At 33.1% G+C, this 15,000-nt stretch overlaps 1 protein-coding gene across 9 annotated transcripts in view; it reads left to right on the top strand.

The window, feature by feature from the left end:
- LOC143019952 (uncharacterized) overlaps window positions 1-15,000 on the top strand; it is a 573,751-nt gene that overhangs the window by 316,055 nt on the left and 242,696 nt on the right. For all 9 annotated transcript variants that reach the window (XM_076175988.1, XM_076175980.1, XM_076175981.1 and 6 more), the window contains one exon: window positions 2,063-2,199. In XM_076175988.1, coding sequence (XP_076032103.1) covers window positions 2,063-2,199 — 137 coding nt within the window. The remainder of the gene's footprint in view (window positions 1-2,062; window positions 2,200-15,000) is intronic.

A 15,000-nucleotide genomic window follows, 5' to 3' on the forward strand; every position in this document is an offset into this window, starting at 1 on the left:
TGTGTGTGTGTGTGTGTGTGTGTGTGTGTGTGTGTGCAGTCACATAGTTCTCACTTAATATTATTTTTTTGTTTTAGGTAATGTTTTTGAACAAATAAAAAAAAAATTGTCAGACAAAGATTTTGAATTCTGTATCATGTAAAAATTGGGCTGGGTAGAAAATATCCTCGGCTCGTAATTTTGCGTCTAGTCCTGTGAGATTTCGCAATATATCGAGTTAGATCATTTGTGTATATATATATATATATATATATATACATATATATATATACATATATATATATACATATATATATATACATATATGTATATATATACATATATATATATATATATATATATATATATATGTCTTTTATTTTGTCAATTAATTATCGTTATCATTTTTCCTTAGGTTATTTGATAGTTTGAGCCTTTCCTAACTTAAATGAAACGTTATTCATGTATCTGTTATTGTATATGAAGTTGATGATTTATTATAACATAAAACATCGGTTTTATTGTGTATAAAATTATATGAACATAAAAGCTCTGAGCTCATAAATTTTGTTGTTACGAATTATGAGTGCATGTGTTTTTATGTATGTATGCATATGTGCTTGTATGTATGTATGTATGTACGTGTGTGTATGTGTACAGGATGTGTGTGAGCGAGAGAAAGGAAGAGAGAGAGAGAGGGAGAGAGAGAGAGAGAGAGAGAGAGAGAGAGAGAGAGAGAGAGAGAGAGAGAGAGAGAGAGAGAAATCTTACCTGTATCGTTTGTGCGTGTTTATAAATATTTGTGCTTGCGTTTTTAGTCAGGTTTTGCATTTGCTTTCGTCCACACGTTTATTTACATACCCGCATCACGTTCCCCCCAAATCGTATTCATGGATTCATAGTCTTCTTTTATGTATGATTTCCGATCAACTTGAGTTTGTTTTTATTTATATTGAACCGTTCGTTCTTAGTATATTAATCTAACGTGTCAGGGTGTGTTTCATACACAAATATTATAATATCTATATATATATATATATATATATATATATATATATATATGTATATATATATGTATGTATATATGTATGTATATATGTATGTATATATATATTTATATATATATATACATATGTTAATATATATATATATATAAATATATTAATATACTGTATATATATTATATATATGAATATATATACATTATATATATGTATATATACTTATATATATGTATATATATATATATATATATATATATATATATATATATATATATATATATATATACATATTATACGCACATTTTCAGTTTTCTCTATTGAAAGACCTTAAATTTCAGAAATCTTCATTTTTCAGAACAAAAATATTTTTCAAATATATACCAGAACATTAAAAAGCGCTTCCAGTAACTGGAAGGAATTTTATAAATATCGGAAATTCGTTTTAAATATTGGAGAGCTCTCAATTTTAGTATATATATATATATATATATATATATATATATATATATATATATATATATATATATATATATGTATGTACACGGTATATATACGCATGCTGGTTATGAATAAGGAAAAATAAACACGAAATTCCCAAGCGCTTTCGTGTAATTCATCCCTTAATGGGAGATACAGATAGGGCTTACAGAAAAGCGCTTAGGAATATCGTGTTTCTTTTTCTTTAGTGGTAACAACTATATTATCGGATCATGTGCCAGGTTTGTGATTCATCTGCTAGTGTATGTATGTATGTATGTATGTATGTATGTATGTGTGTGTGTGCATATCTATGTATATATAAATATATATATATATATGTATATATATAATATATATATATATATATATATACTGTATATATATATATATATTATATATTTATATATATATATAATATATATATATATATATATATATATATATATATATATATATATGTATATATTATACACCCTACATATTCCTATGAAATATTCTCATGCTTTGTTCGAAACATGAGAATATATTTACTAAATTTAAGGGCACGAGTTGCAAATTAGCATATTTTTGCTTATTTATTTCTTTTCTTTTCTTTTCAGTGTAATGACAATGGGACGAGCCCTACAGTCCATGATATTACTTCTGGTTGTTACTTCAGTATTGTCAACCGCATCTCCAACCACAACATTGATAAAAACCACAGAAATTCAACGAATAACCACAAGCCCGACAGAAGGTAAACATTGTTGTTTTTTGACATTATTCGTTTATTTTATGTATTTATTTATCTATTTATTTTTTATTCATTTTATTTTATTTTACTTTATTTTATTTTATTATTATTATTATTATTATTTTTTTTTTTTTGTATAGAATAGGTCAGTGGTTCTTAGCCTACGGGCTACGGAACCCAAATGGACCCAGACAAGAACTTAAGGGGTTTATGGACTGCTGTTGCTGACTATACATTTCTATATAATCTAAGGAAACTGAATATAGATAAAAAGCTTCTCTGATTATGATCGTTAACTTTGTAATAAAACAAAAGAACTCTCGTCATTAACATTTTATTACTATCATTATTATTATTATTATTTTATCTATTTTGGTGGGATGGAATTTGAGAGAAAAATGAAGGGGAGCCAGGAACGTTGAGAATTGATGAAGAGGGGAATGGAATGGAAAAGGTTGTGAAATGCTGGAATAGGTTATTAAGAGTTGGGCAGTATTAATTAAGATTATTAAGCGCTGTTTTCAGGGGCGGAGAGGCTCAGTTTGACCTCGTTTAAGCTTGATAGTTAACTTCATGGTTAACAATAGATAATTCTTTTCGCTTAAAGGTTACCTTCGTGATAGAGGGGCATATTTGGATGACACACGCGTGCACGCACACACACACACACGCACATATACACACAGACACACACACACACACACACACACACACACACACACACACACACACACACACACACACACACACACACACACACACACACACACACACACACACACACACACACACACACACACACACACACACACACACACACACACACACACACACACACACACACACACACACACACACACACGCTGCGTGCATTTTCTTGCTGTGCTTAAATTTAGTGCCATACGGGCATTTGGTAAATAAGAAAAAGTGGAAGACCAAATTTAGTCATTAGAGAGTATGGGATAACGAGCATCGAAATTTTGATAAACAAATAAATGGATAGATAAATAATTGAATGAATAGATTATAAATAAATAAAGACATTAATAAGTAAGCAACAAATAAATAAGAAAACAAACACATGCTTATAATACTAAATAGAACAGATCAAAAATAGATAAAAATATAATTGAATAAGATAAAAGCAAGTATCATAGAAAATGGGAACTGTATTGTCCGAACCATCATCATCGACAATAATAAAGTCGTTTGTAAAATTCAAAAAATATAATTAAAAAGAATCTTAAATAAAATAAAGAAAATAGAAACTAAATCAAAAAGTCGAGCTCTTAACACTAATGATTACAGTCAAACCTTCAAGTAGTGACAAGTAGTTATGTTAAATGCGGTTTCTGTGTGTTATGAACAAGTTAAAAATAGAAAGAGTAAGAAGTAAATGACATGGTATGACCAAAGGTCTTGTGAAAGAACCATTAAGATCTTCTGAACACTATGGGAATTAAAATGTAAAAAAAAAAAAAAAAAGCAAATAAACGGCACACTGACTCTTGCGATTTTTTGAATGTTGCCAACACAAAGTGATATGTTTTTGGATAAAAAAAAAAAAAAAAAAAAAATTAAACCTCAGGCTGTTATTTTCATTGAATACAATTAGTCGGTCTTCAACTGTGAATATCTTTATTCTCCCTCTGTTGGCTAAATGAATAGCTGCACATTCAGACGCTTCCAATAGAAAGGTATTTCTTAAGACAAAGAATACTACTCTCGTCAAAGCCACTAACGCAGTTGATTTCAGCCTTAATTGTCTTAGAAAAAAAAAATATATATATATACATATATATATATGTACACACACACACACACACACACACACACACACACACACACACACACACACACACACACACACACACACACACACACACACACACACACACACACACACACACACACACACACACACACACACACACACATTATATATATATATATATATATATATATATATATATATATATATATATGAGTGGATATAAATACATTTGGTAGTAGATACAAGAAGTGTGTGTAGTATAATTCAGCCTTAATGGTCCACTTCAGGACTGGCCTATCCCCTGAAGTCTACAGCCCCTGTACCTCACCACGGTGGCTAAATCCGGCTTGGTAAGGGTGTATGTATGGTGAAAAGTACATGTAAAGTTGTCGTTGGTGTGTTCGAATGGCTGTGATTGTAAACTAAATGTGAACTCGACCATACGTATTAGGTGATAGCATTATGGGCGACACTGACCTACCGCCACACTGACGTTTGCCGTTGTGTGAGTGGGGTGACAGGAAATGAGACACAAACACGCCTGGAAGGTCATCTAGTACGTTGAATTGATAAAGGAAGAAACGGAAATCCTTGAGATGTCTTTGAGGATCGGGAATTGGCTCTCATTGTGGGATGTGAGTTGTGGATGGAACATAAAGACGTAGAGATGGATTGTATGACCAGTGTTCTAGGAATGACGAAAATAATTAATTTATCTAGTAGAGAGAGAGAGAGAGAGAGAGAGAGAGAGAGAGAGAGAGAGAGAGAGAGAGAGAGAGAGAGAGAGAGACATGAGAATGGGGGTAAAGGAGGTAGGCTAATGATGAGTTTGAATATTGATAAAAAAATTTAATGATGAGAAAAGAGAATTCGATGCCACAAAACGATAAAAAGAACGAAAGGATTAAAGAAAGATAGAAAAAATAAGAATAAAATGAAGCGAGTAAATGGAGAAGTTCATTAACACGGAAGAGGCAAAATTGTCGATTATGAAGACATTAAAAAAAAACAAAAAAACAATGGAAGTAGTGTTAGGAGAGTAAAATACTTCGAACGGAAGTCTATTTGTCTATCTATCTATTTATCTATCTATCTATCTATCTATACATAGAGATGTTCATTAACACGGAAGAGGCAAAATTGTCGATTTTGAAGACATTAAAAAAACAAAAAAAAACAAACAATGGAAGTAGTGTTAGGAAAGTAAAATACTTCGAACGGAAGTCTATTTGTCTATCTATCTATTTATCTATCTATCTATCTATCTATACATAGAGATGTTCATTAACACGGAAGAGGCAAAATTGTCGATTTTGAAGACATTAAAAAATAAATATAACAACAATGGAAGTAGTGTTAGAAGGAGAGTAAAATACTTCGAACGGAAGTCTATCTATTTTTCTATCTATTTGTCTATCTATCTATCTATCTATCTATCTATGGAGATGTTCATTAACACGGAAGAGGCAAAATTGTCGATTTTGAATACATTAAAAAATAAATAAAACAACAATGGAAGTAGTGATAGAAGGAGAGTAAAATACTTCGAACGGAAGTCTATCTATTTTTCTATCTATTTGTCTATCTATCTATCTATCTATCTATGGAGAATTTCATTAACACGAAAGAGGCAAAATTGTCGATTTTGAAGACATTGAAAATTAAATAAAAAATAATGGAAGTGGCGTTAGAGGGAGAGTAAAATATTTCGAACGAAAGTCTATCTATCTATCTATCTATCTATCTATACCTTTATAAGTGAAGTATCCAAATCAAAGGCATTCACCCATTCCCATAAACCACTCGTTTCCCTCTATATCTTAGCTCTTCGTGGATAAAGTCTCGTTCTTGTCCTCTGCCCACTGTCCGAAGTCAAAAGCGATGCATCAAAACGAAGGATATCCACAGCAAAACCGTTTCACTTACGCGCCCCTCCCCTCCCCCCCATCCCGTCTCCGTCCCCTCATGCGGAAAATAGAGAAGACGGGGGGAAGTTCCTTCAGGCTGCGTCAAAATATCATCGAACGGATGTTGTTAGGATCAGAGTAGGATGCGTCGGATAAGACGTAAAGGACTGGAGTTTTGATAGAGTTTTTGTACTTGTGGAGTTTTGATAGAGTTTTTGTACTTGTGGACAGTTTGGCGGCTTTAGGACATGATGGAAACTGTGTGTATAAATAGCACACGAAGACGTACTGGTGCCGAAATCTCTCTCTCTCTCTCTCTCTCTCTCTCTCTCTCTCTCTCTCTCTCTCTCTCTCTCTCTCTCTCTCTCTCTCTCTCTCTCCTCTCTCTCTCTCTCTCTCTCTCTCTCTCTCTCTCTCTCTCTCTCTTCCTCTCTCTCTCTCTCTCTCTCTCTCTCTCTCTCTCTCTCTCTCTCTCTCTCTCTCTCTCTATCTCTCTCTCTCTCTCTCTCTCTCTCTCTCTCTCTCTCTCTCTCTCTCTCTCTCTCTCTCTCTCTCTCTCTCTCTCTCTCTCTTCCTCTCTCTCTCTCTCTCTCTCTCTCTCTCTTCCTCTCTCTCTCTCTCTCTCTCTCTCTCTCTCTCTCTCTCTCTCTCTCTCTCTCTCTCTCTCTCTCTCTCTCTCTCTCTCTCTCTCTCTCTCTCTCTCTCTCTCTTTCTCTCTCTTGTCTGTGGTGTTGGTACCTTTCTTCAGAAAAGGGCCATTGTCGTTGTTAGAGAGAGAGAGAGAGAGAGAGAGAGAGAGAGAGAGAGAGAGAGAGAGAGAGAGAGAAATAAAAGGGATGAAGAAGAGAGAAACAAACATATGGGTAAAGAAAGAGGAAGCAAAAAGGAAGGAAAGAAGATGAGATGGTTTTTTGTTTCTGATTTTTCTAAAGTAGAAAAGACGTTGGTGGAAGTCTACGGGAAAAAAACACATTAAACAAAATATAGACCACCGCCCCCAAAAAAGCGTCTGAAATTCAATTCTATGTGAGTTTATTCCTTAACGAACGAAGTCGTCTTAACAAAACGCTTTGTGTCAATTTTCTGAAAAGAAAATAACAACCAGTAGACAGCAATTCATAAGCATATAGTTATAAGTACATCTGATCGGGAAGACGGAGGCAGCTGGGGAATATAAATACATATTCTGAAGCCCTGGAATTAATCTTAGTAAACCGATTAAACAATATGCTTTATGTAAGTTTGTTGAAAAGAAAAACAATAAGCAATAGACAACAATTCATAAGCTTATCGTTATAAGTATATTTGAAAGACGGAGGCAGCTAGGAAATATAGATACCTATTCTTAAGCCCTGGGATTAGTTTTGTATACGCTTTGTGTAAGTTTGTTGAAAAAAATACAAGCAATAGACAGCAATTCATAAGCATATACAGTAGTTACAAGTATATCTGAGAGGGAAGACGAAAGCAGCTGGGAAATATAAATACATATTCTTAAGCCCTGGGATTAGTTTTGTATACGCTTTGTGTAAGTTTGTTGAAAAAAAATACAAGCAATAGACAGCAATTCATAAGCATATACAGTAGTTACAAGTATATCTGAGCGTGAAAACGGAACAGCTGGGAAATATAAATACAAATTCTTAAGCCCTGGGATTAGTTTTATATTCGCTTAGTGTAAGTTTGTTGAAAAAATACAAGTAATAGACAGCAATTCATAAGCATATAGTTACAAGTATATCTGAACGGGAAGACGGAACAGCTGGGAAATGTAAATACATATTCTTAAGCCCTGGGATTAGTTTTGTATACGCTTTGTGTAAGTTTGTTGAAAAAAATACAAGCAATAGACAGCAATTCATAAGCATATACAGTAGTTACAAGTATATCTGAGAGGGAAGACGAAAGCAGCTGGGAAATATAAATACATATTCTTAAGCCCTGGGATTAGTTTTGTATACGCTTTGTGTAAGTTTGTTGAAAAAATACAAACAATAGACAGCAATTCATAAGCATATAGTTACAAGTATATCTGAACGGGAAGACGGAACAGCTGGGAAATGTAAATACATATTCTTGAAGCTCTTTGATTAGTTTTGTATACGCTTTGTGTAAGTTTGTTGAAAAAATACAAACAATAGACAGCAATTCATAAGCATATAGTTACAAGTAAATCTGAACGGGAAGACGGAACAGCTGGGAAATGTAAATACATATTCTTGAAGCTCTTTGATTAGTTTTGTATACGCTTTGTGTAAGTTTGTCGAAAAAATACAAGCAATAGACAGCAATTCATAAGCATATACAGTAGTTACAAGTATATCTGAGCGTGAAGACGGAACAGCTGGGAAATATAAATACAAATTCTTAAGCCATCGACTCAACGTGGGACGAAACAATTTTCGCCAGGTGGATGGAATGAAATTACTTCTGCTGGGAAAAGAATTATTCCATTCTTTCCCGTAGTTCCATCTCCAGCATGCTAGAACCTTTCGCACTCTTCAATCCCATTTTAGAGTAAAATGGGATTTTTTTCCGATGTCATGTATTATTCATTAGCCTGTGAAAAAAGAAGTGTGTGTGTGTGCAGGTGTTTGTGTGTGTGTGTGTGTGCGTGTGCGTGCGTGTACGCGCAAACAGATGCACTTACATAGAAATAAATACATTCACACAAACACACATACACACACACACACACACACACACACACACCTCTCATGGCGCTGTGGTTAGAGCTCTGGCCTGCCACTACGGAGGTCCGGGTTCGATCCTCGCCCGGGGCTGAAATAATATCAGTATCGCAGCGCTGAGGGGTGTTACTCCAACTCTCGTGGGCGGGGAGTTGGGGGTGTGGGTGTGTGCAAGGTCATAGCATTACCCATAGATCGGACCTACGAGCTCTGAGCTCTCTTCCAGGAGGGAAATAGCTGTCGATCACGAGTCCAACACGTGATCCAAAGACCAAGTGAATACAAGTGAATACACACACACACACACACACACACACACACACACACACACGCACGCAAGTACACGCCTCCTCTATGTTTATCACCAAACTCTCTATGTTCACTTTGTTTCTCATTACTTTCCATCTACGTTGTTTTACATTTGATATTTAGGGGAATGTCTGTTGAGCAGGGAGGGGAGGAGGCGGGGGATGAGTGTGAGTGAGGAGTGCCATGAAGGGATTTCTCCCCATCTTCTCTATTGTACGTATGAAGGGACGGAGAGGGATGCCCGCCGATTAAGTGAAGCGGCTTTGCTGTGAATGTGCTGTGTCTTGCTGCATTGTTTCTGACCCGTGGAGTCGGTAGGAGTTAAGATGAGAGGGAAGAAAGGGTAGGGGAGGGGAGTGGAATGGGTGGGAGTGATTGTGTTCCTTCGACTTGGCTAACCCTCTTATGAGGGGGAAAATCAAGAAGCTATATAGATAGATTATGAATTTTTTTTACATAATTTGTGGAAACTTCATTTATAGAATTATAACTACCATTTTTTGTACAATCTCACCACAAGACTACTGAAATGGATTCTCGCATATAATCAGACGTGTTAGATAATGACAACACTTCTCATATATTAATGCAATGGGTTATAAAATAGCATATACGATTTCGTGTTTTTTTTTTTTTTTTTTTTTTTTTTTACTAAGAAAAATATTAAATAATATAATTGAGTCACTCACTAACGCCCCACCAAACCGTCCAATAATTTTTATAAACTCGTTGATTGTTCGCGGGTGCTGTTGTAATTGCATCCCAAAATAAGAAAAAATCTAATAAAAATCGTTTCGTATTCAGAATTTGAGAACAGGAATGATTTGAAAAACGCAGGCATGATCGATACATGATCGACTGTCAGAACTGCGCGTTCGTGTTGAATAAGAAATTCTAAATGATAATGATTATAATGATAATGATAATAATGATAATAGTAAGAATGAGAATGATAATAATGACAATGATAGTAATAATAATAATAATAATATTATTATTATTATCATTATTGTTATTATTATCATTATTATTATTATTATCATTATTATTACTATTATCGTTATTATTATTGTTATTATTATTATTATTAATAATAATAATAATAACAACAACAACAACAACAACAACAATAATGATAATAATAATAATAATAATAATAATAATAATAATAATAATAATAATAGTAATAATAATAATAATAATAATAATAGTAATAATAATAATAATAGTAATAATAATAATAATAATAATAATAATAATAATAATAATAATAATAATAATAATAACTGATAATAATAATAATAATGATAATAATAATAGTAGTAATAGTAATAATAATAATAATAATAATGATAATGATAATAGTAATGATAATGATAATAATGATAATAACAATTAATAATGATAATAATAATGATAATAATAATAATAATAATGATAATAATAATTATAATAATGATATTAATAATAATAATAATAATGATAATAATGATAATAATAATAGTAATAATAATAATAATAATAATGATAGTAATAATAATAATAATAACAATGATAATAATGATAATGGTAAATTGTCAAACAATGTAACCTCTTACATTACCAATATTATTAACGCGATTTAACACAATATACCTCTTACATGTTTCTAATACAAACAAATAATAAGAAAATAAGTAAAAAAAACAACAAATAAATAAGTAAAATGAAAATAAATAAATAATTCCAAAGAGATGTAAATAGATTAAAAGATAAACAAAAAACAAATAAAATTAATTAACTCACCTGTCATATTTACACTTCGGGTATTCACAATTTCATTATCGCTTTACACAAATCAGACCCACGGCCCTGCGATATCCGGCAACGGTTATCGATTTTACCCGTAGAAGAAACGTTACTGTTGGTCAAAGTGTTTGAATATTAAGTAATTTAGTTCCAGGGTTGAAGGATTGATTTTTGTGGATGTTGATCTGGAAGAGGGGAAGTTTATTTTCTTAATAAGGATGTGAAACTTGGAAACTGACGAAGGCGATGGAAACAAAGCTAAGGACGGCACAGAGGAGAATGGAGAGATCAATGATGGGAATAACGCTGAGAGACCGAAAGAGAGCAAGTTGGGTGAGAGAGCAGACTAGAGTGAAAGATATTGTGGAGGCGGTGAAAGAGAGGAAGTGGAATTGGGCAGGTAAGTTAGCGCGAACGACTGGTGAGCGATGGAACAAGTGTGTTACTAATTGGACGCCGCGAGATAGGAAGCGTGGAAGAGGGAGACCAGACAAAAGGTGGAGAGACGAGATTGAGAAGTTTGCAGCAGTGACGTGGCAGAGGTTAGCACGGTCGTGTGAATCGTGGAATGCTATGAAGGAGGCCTTTGTTCGGCAGTGGACTCTGAACAGCTGAGTTGATCGATTGATTTATTTACCCTTCAATTGATAATTTAATGACGCGACCTGTGCTGTGTCTTGCGACACTGCTTCTGACCCAGGGCAGTGGGCGAGATGCAGGGATGACCCGTCATCCAGGAGGAGCCAAGATAAGAGGGAGGGAGAGATGAGGTGAATGGGAGTGGAGTATGTGGGGATGGAATGGATGGGAGTGGATTTTATGCCTTTGTTTTTTTGCCACCTCAGTTGTAAGGGGGAAAAAAGCCTTTGGTATATGTATGTATGTAATTTAATTGATAATATTTCTTTTAATATATAATAATTGAGTACGTAAAGAGTAATCGTCAACATTTTTCATTCCATTTACAACATTCGCATATCTCTACTTCATTCCTCTCCCAAATCCCACCCACCAAAAAAAGGTAGAAAATTATTATTATTATAATTATTTTTAATTATGATAACATGTTGATGGAGAGAAGCCCTTTGCTTTATTACAAAGTTGACAATCATAATTATCTTCCGCCCAGGACAGAATGGTGCATTTTTTAAATTTCATTTTTTTTCTAATTTCCCACATCATATAGGAATGTATCATTCATAACAGCAGTCCATAAACCCCGCCCTTAAATGATTTGTCGTGTCTGCGTTATAGACAAAGACCTCCAGCAAAAGAATCGAGATGTGATTCACCACGGTCTTGGATCACGTGTTGGACTCGTGATCGACAGCTACTTCCCTCCCGGAAGAGAGCTCAGAGTTCATATATGACCGATCTACGGGTAATGCTGTGACTTTACACGCACACACACACACCCAAGTCCCCGTCCACGAGAGTTGGAGTAACAGCTTGAATCTCAGCTCCTGAAATTATTTCAGCCCTGGGCGGGATTCGAAGCCGGACCACCGTAGCGACGGCCAGGAACTCTACCAACAGAGCCATCGAGATGTGTTACAGTTTATTTGTTAAAGCAATTTCCTCCATAATCATTTGGGGTCAAATAGCAAGAAACCTTCCTACCAGAACAAGGGAACTTAAAGACTACCAACTACAGCCAGGATAACTTAGTGGTATACATCCATACCACTAAATTAACCCACTACATGGATTGGGACAAGGCTGATATTATTTACAAATCAAATTACACATATAGGGAAAAAAATCTCCTCCTTGATTAAAGATTTAGGAAATTTGAACAAATTTTAGGGACAATGGTTGCCTGACGCCGTCACTAGCTTATCTGTTAATAAACTTGTATGTGATGTAATCCACGCAAAACTGACCCAACCACCAAATGCGTAAAGTTGACCGCTCGTATGTTAGCATCCTTGACTTCCCACGTCCTCAGCCCGTATACCAGCCCGCATACTAATCCAAATGTATAACGACGCTTGGATTAAAAAAAAAAAAAAAAATAAATAAATAAATAAATAAATAAATAAATAGATAAATAAATAAATAGATAAATAAAATAAAATAAAGTAAAATAAAATATGATAAAATATCAATATCGTTGCACTGCGAGCCGGTACTCCAACCCTGGTGTGTAAGGATTCAGGTGTGTCTGTGTATGTAAATTCACAGCATCACCCATAGATAAGGCCATAAATGACCTCTGAGGTCTCATCCAGGAGGGTGGTAGCTGTCGATCACGAGTCCAGCACGTTATCCAACTTCATCAGTGATTCCAAGGTAGCTAATTGACTAACATTGGATCCAAATGTGACAGAAAAAAAAATATATGTATATATCTGTATATATATATATATATATATATATATATATATATATATACATAATTGCAATATCCACTAGTAACTGGCACGTCACTGGTGGTGAATAAGGATATATATATATATATATATATATATATATATATATATATATATATATATATGCAATAAAAACAATGGTCTCAAACTGTCCGGAAATAGATTCAATTTGGAAGTAGGTAGAAACAACTTTGCCAACCGTGTAGTTAATGAATGGAATAAACTTCCTGCACAGGTAGTGCAATGCAGTTCAGTTCGAAGCTTTAAGAATCATTTAGATAAATACCTAAGTAAGATGCTGTAATTATTATGATTTATGTTATATTGTTTGTTTTTGTTTTGTTATAATTTGTCTGTCTGATTTTCATTTATTATTAGTTATATGTCAATTTATTATCATTTACTATTTACCTGTTTGTTTGTTATTCAACTATACCAATGCATTTATTTATGTATTTTAATTGTTATTTACATTGTTATAGTTTTAATTTATTATTATGATTTTTTTTTTTTTTTTTTTTTTTTTTTTTTTGCATCCGACCTAGATATGGATGAAAAGGTCTCCTGTCGGCATGCTTTGCCTTTGTAATCCTTTGTAATCCTTTGAGCGTGTGTTCACAAATGCGTAAGTAACCACTAGGAAAAGTAAACTAACGAAGCAGAGCGATTTCGTATGATTACATCTTCAGTGCAGATACAAAGAAGGAATTATCTTTGTATCTGCACTGAAGATGTAATTATGCGAAAGCGCTCTGCTTCGTTAGTTTACTTTTCCTAGTGGTTACTTACGCATATATATATATATATATATATATATATTTATATATATATATAGATATATATATATTTTTTTGTTTATATATATATTTATATATATATATATATACATATATATATATATATATATATATATATATATGTATGTATGTATGTATGTATGTATGTATGGCATAGACCACTGCTTACTATTGAATAAAATAGTACCAAAGAAATATCCCAAAGCTAAGTAACAGAAAATAAGACGATGATAGTAATGATATTTTTATTACTATTATTAGTAGTATTGATAATAATAACAATAATAGTTATTATGATAACAATAATAATATTACTACTAATGATGTTGGTAACAGCAGTATTGATAATAGTAGGTAAATACATAAAGTGGAATATTATATAAACTCAGTTAAAAATATTTGTGTCCAGTTAAAATACCGTAAAATTAATTTCACCAATATGATTTTCATCGCATTAGCATTGACATGAACATTTAAATGAAAAATATTTCGTTTATATTTGTGGAAAAAGAGGACTTATAACTATATAATGGCTAAACTCTTCAGTATATGACAGAAAATTTGTTTTAATTATTGAATAAAGCCATTCACTTTCGCAATATTTAACCGCAATAAAAAATAAATAACACAACATACGGCACCTTCGGTTACCGGAGCTATACACTTCAGATGACAAACCTTAATAAAGACGTGCATGCAGGGGCTATATACTATTATTTATTCATTTATTTTATCGTTATTATGTATTTATTTTATTTATATGTATGTATATATATACACATATATATATATATATATATATATATATATATGTATATATATATGTATATATGTATTCTGATGATATCGAGAAACTACATTAATAAAGACCTGCATACAGGGGCTATATACTATTATTTATTCATTTATTTGATCTTTATTATTTATTTATTCATTTATCTATTTCTTCAATTATTTATTTTATCTTTGCTCGGAGTGACTCGTAACGAACATTCTCTTGTGTGTATGTGTGTGTGTGTATTCACCTTGGTCTTTGGATCACGTGTTGGACTCGTGATTGACAGCTATTTCCCTCCCGGAAGAGAGCTCAGAGCTCGTATGACCGATCTATGTGTGTGTGTGTGTGTGTGTGTGTGTGTGTGTGTGTGTGTGTGTGTGTGTGTGTGT

The sequence above is a fragment of the Oratosquilla oratoria genome, chromosome 38 (assembly GCF_046742065.1).
Source record: "Oratosquilla oratoria isolate Oo_2021 chromosome 38, ASM4674206v1, whole genome shotgun sequence".
NCBI classification, from domain to species: Eukaryota; Metazoa; Arthropoda; class Malacostraca; order Stomatopoda; family Squillidae; genus Oratosquilla; species Oratosquilla oratoria.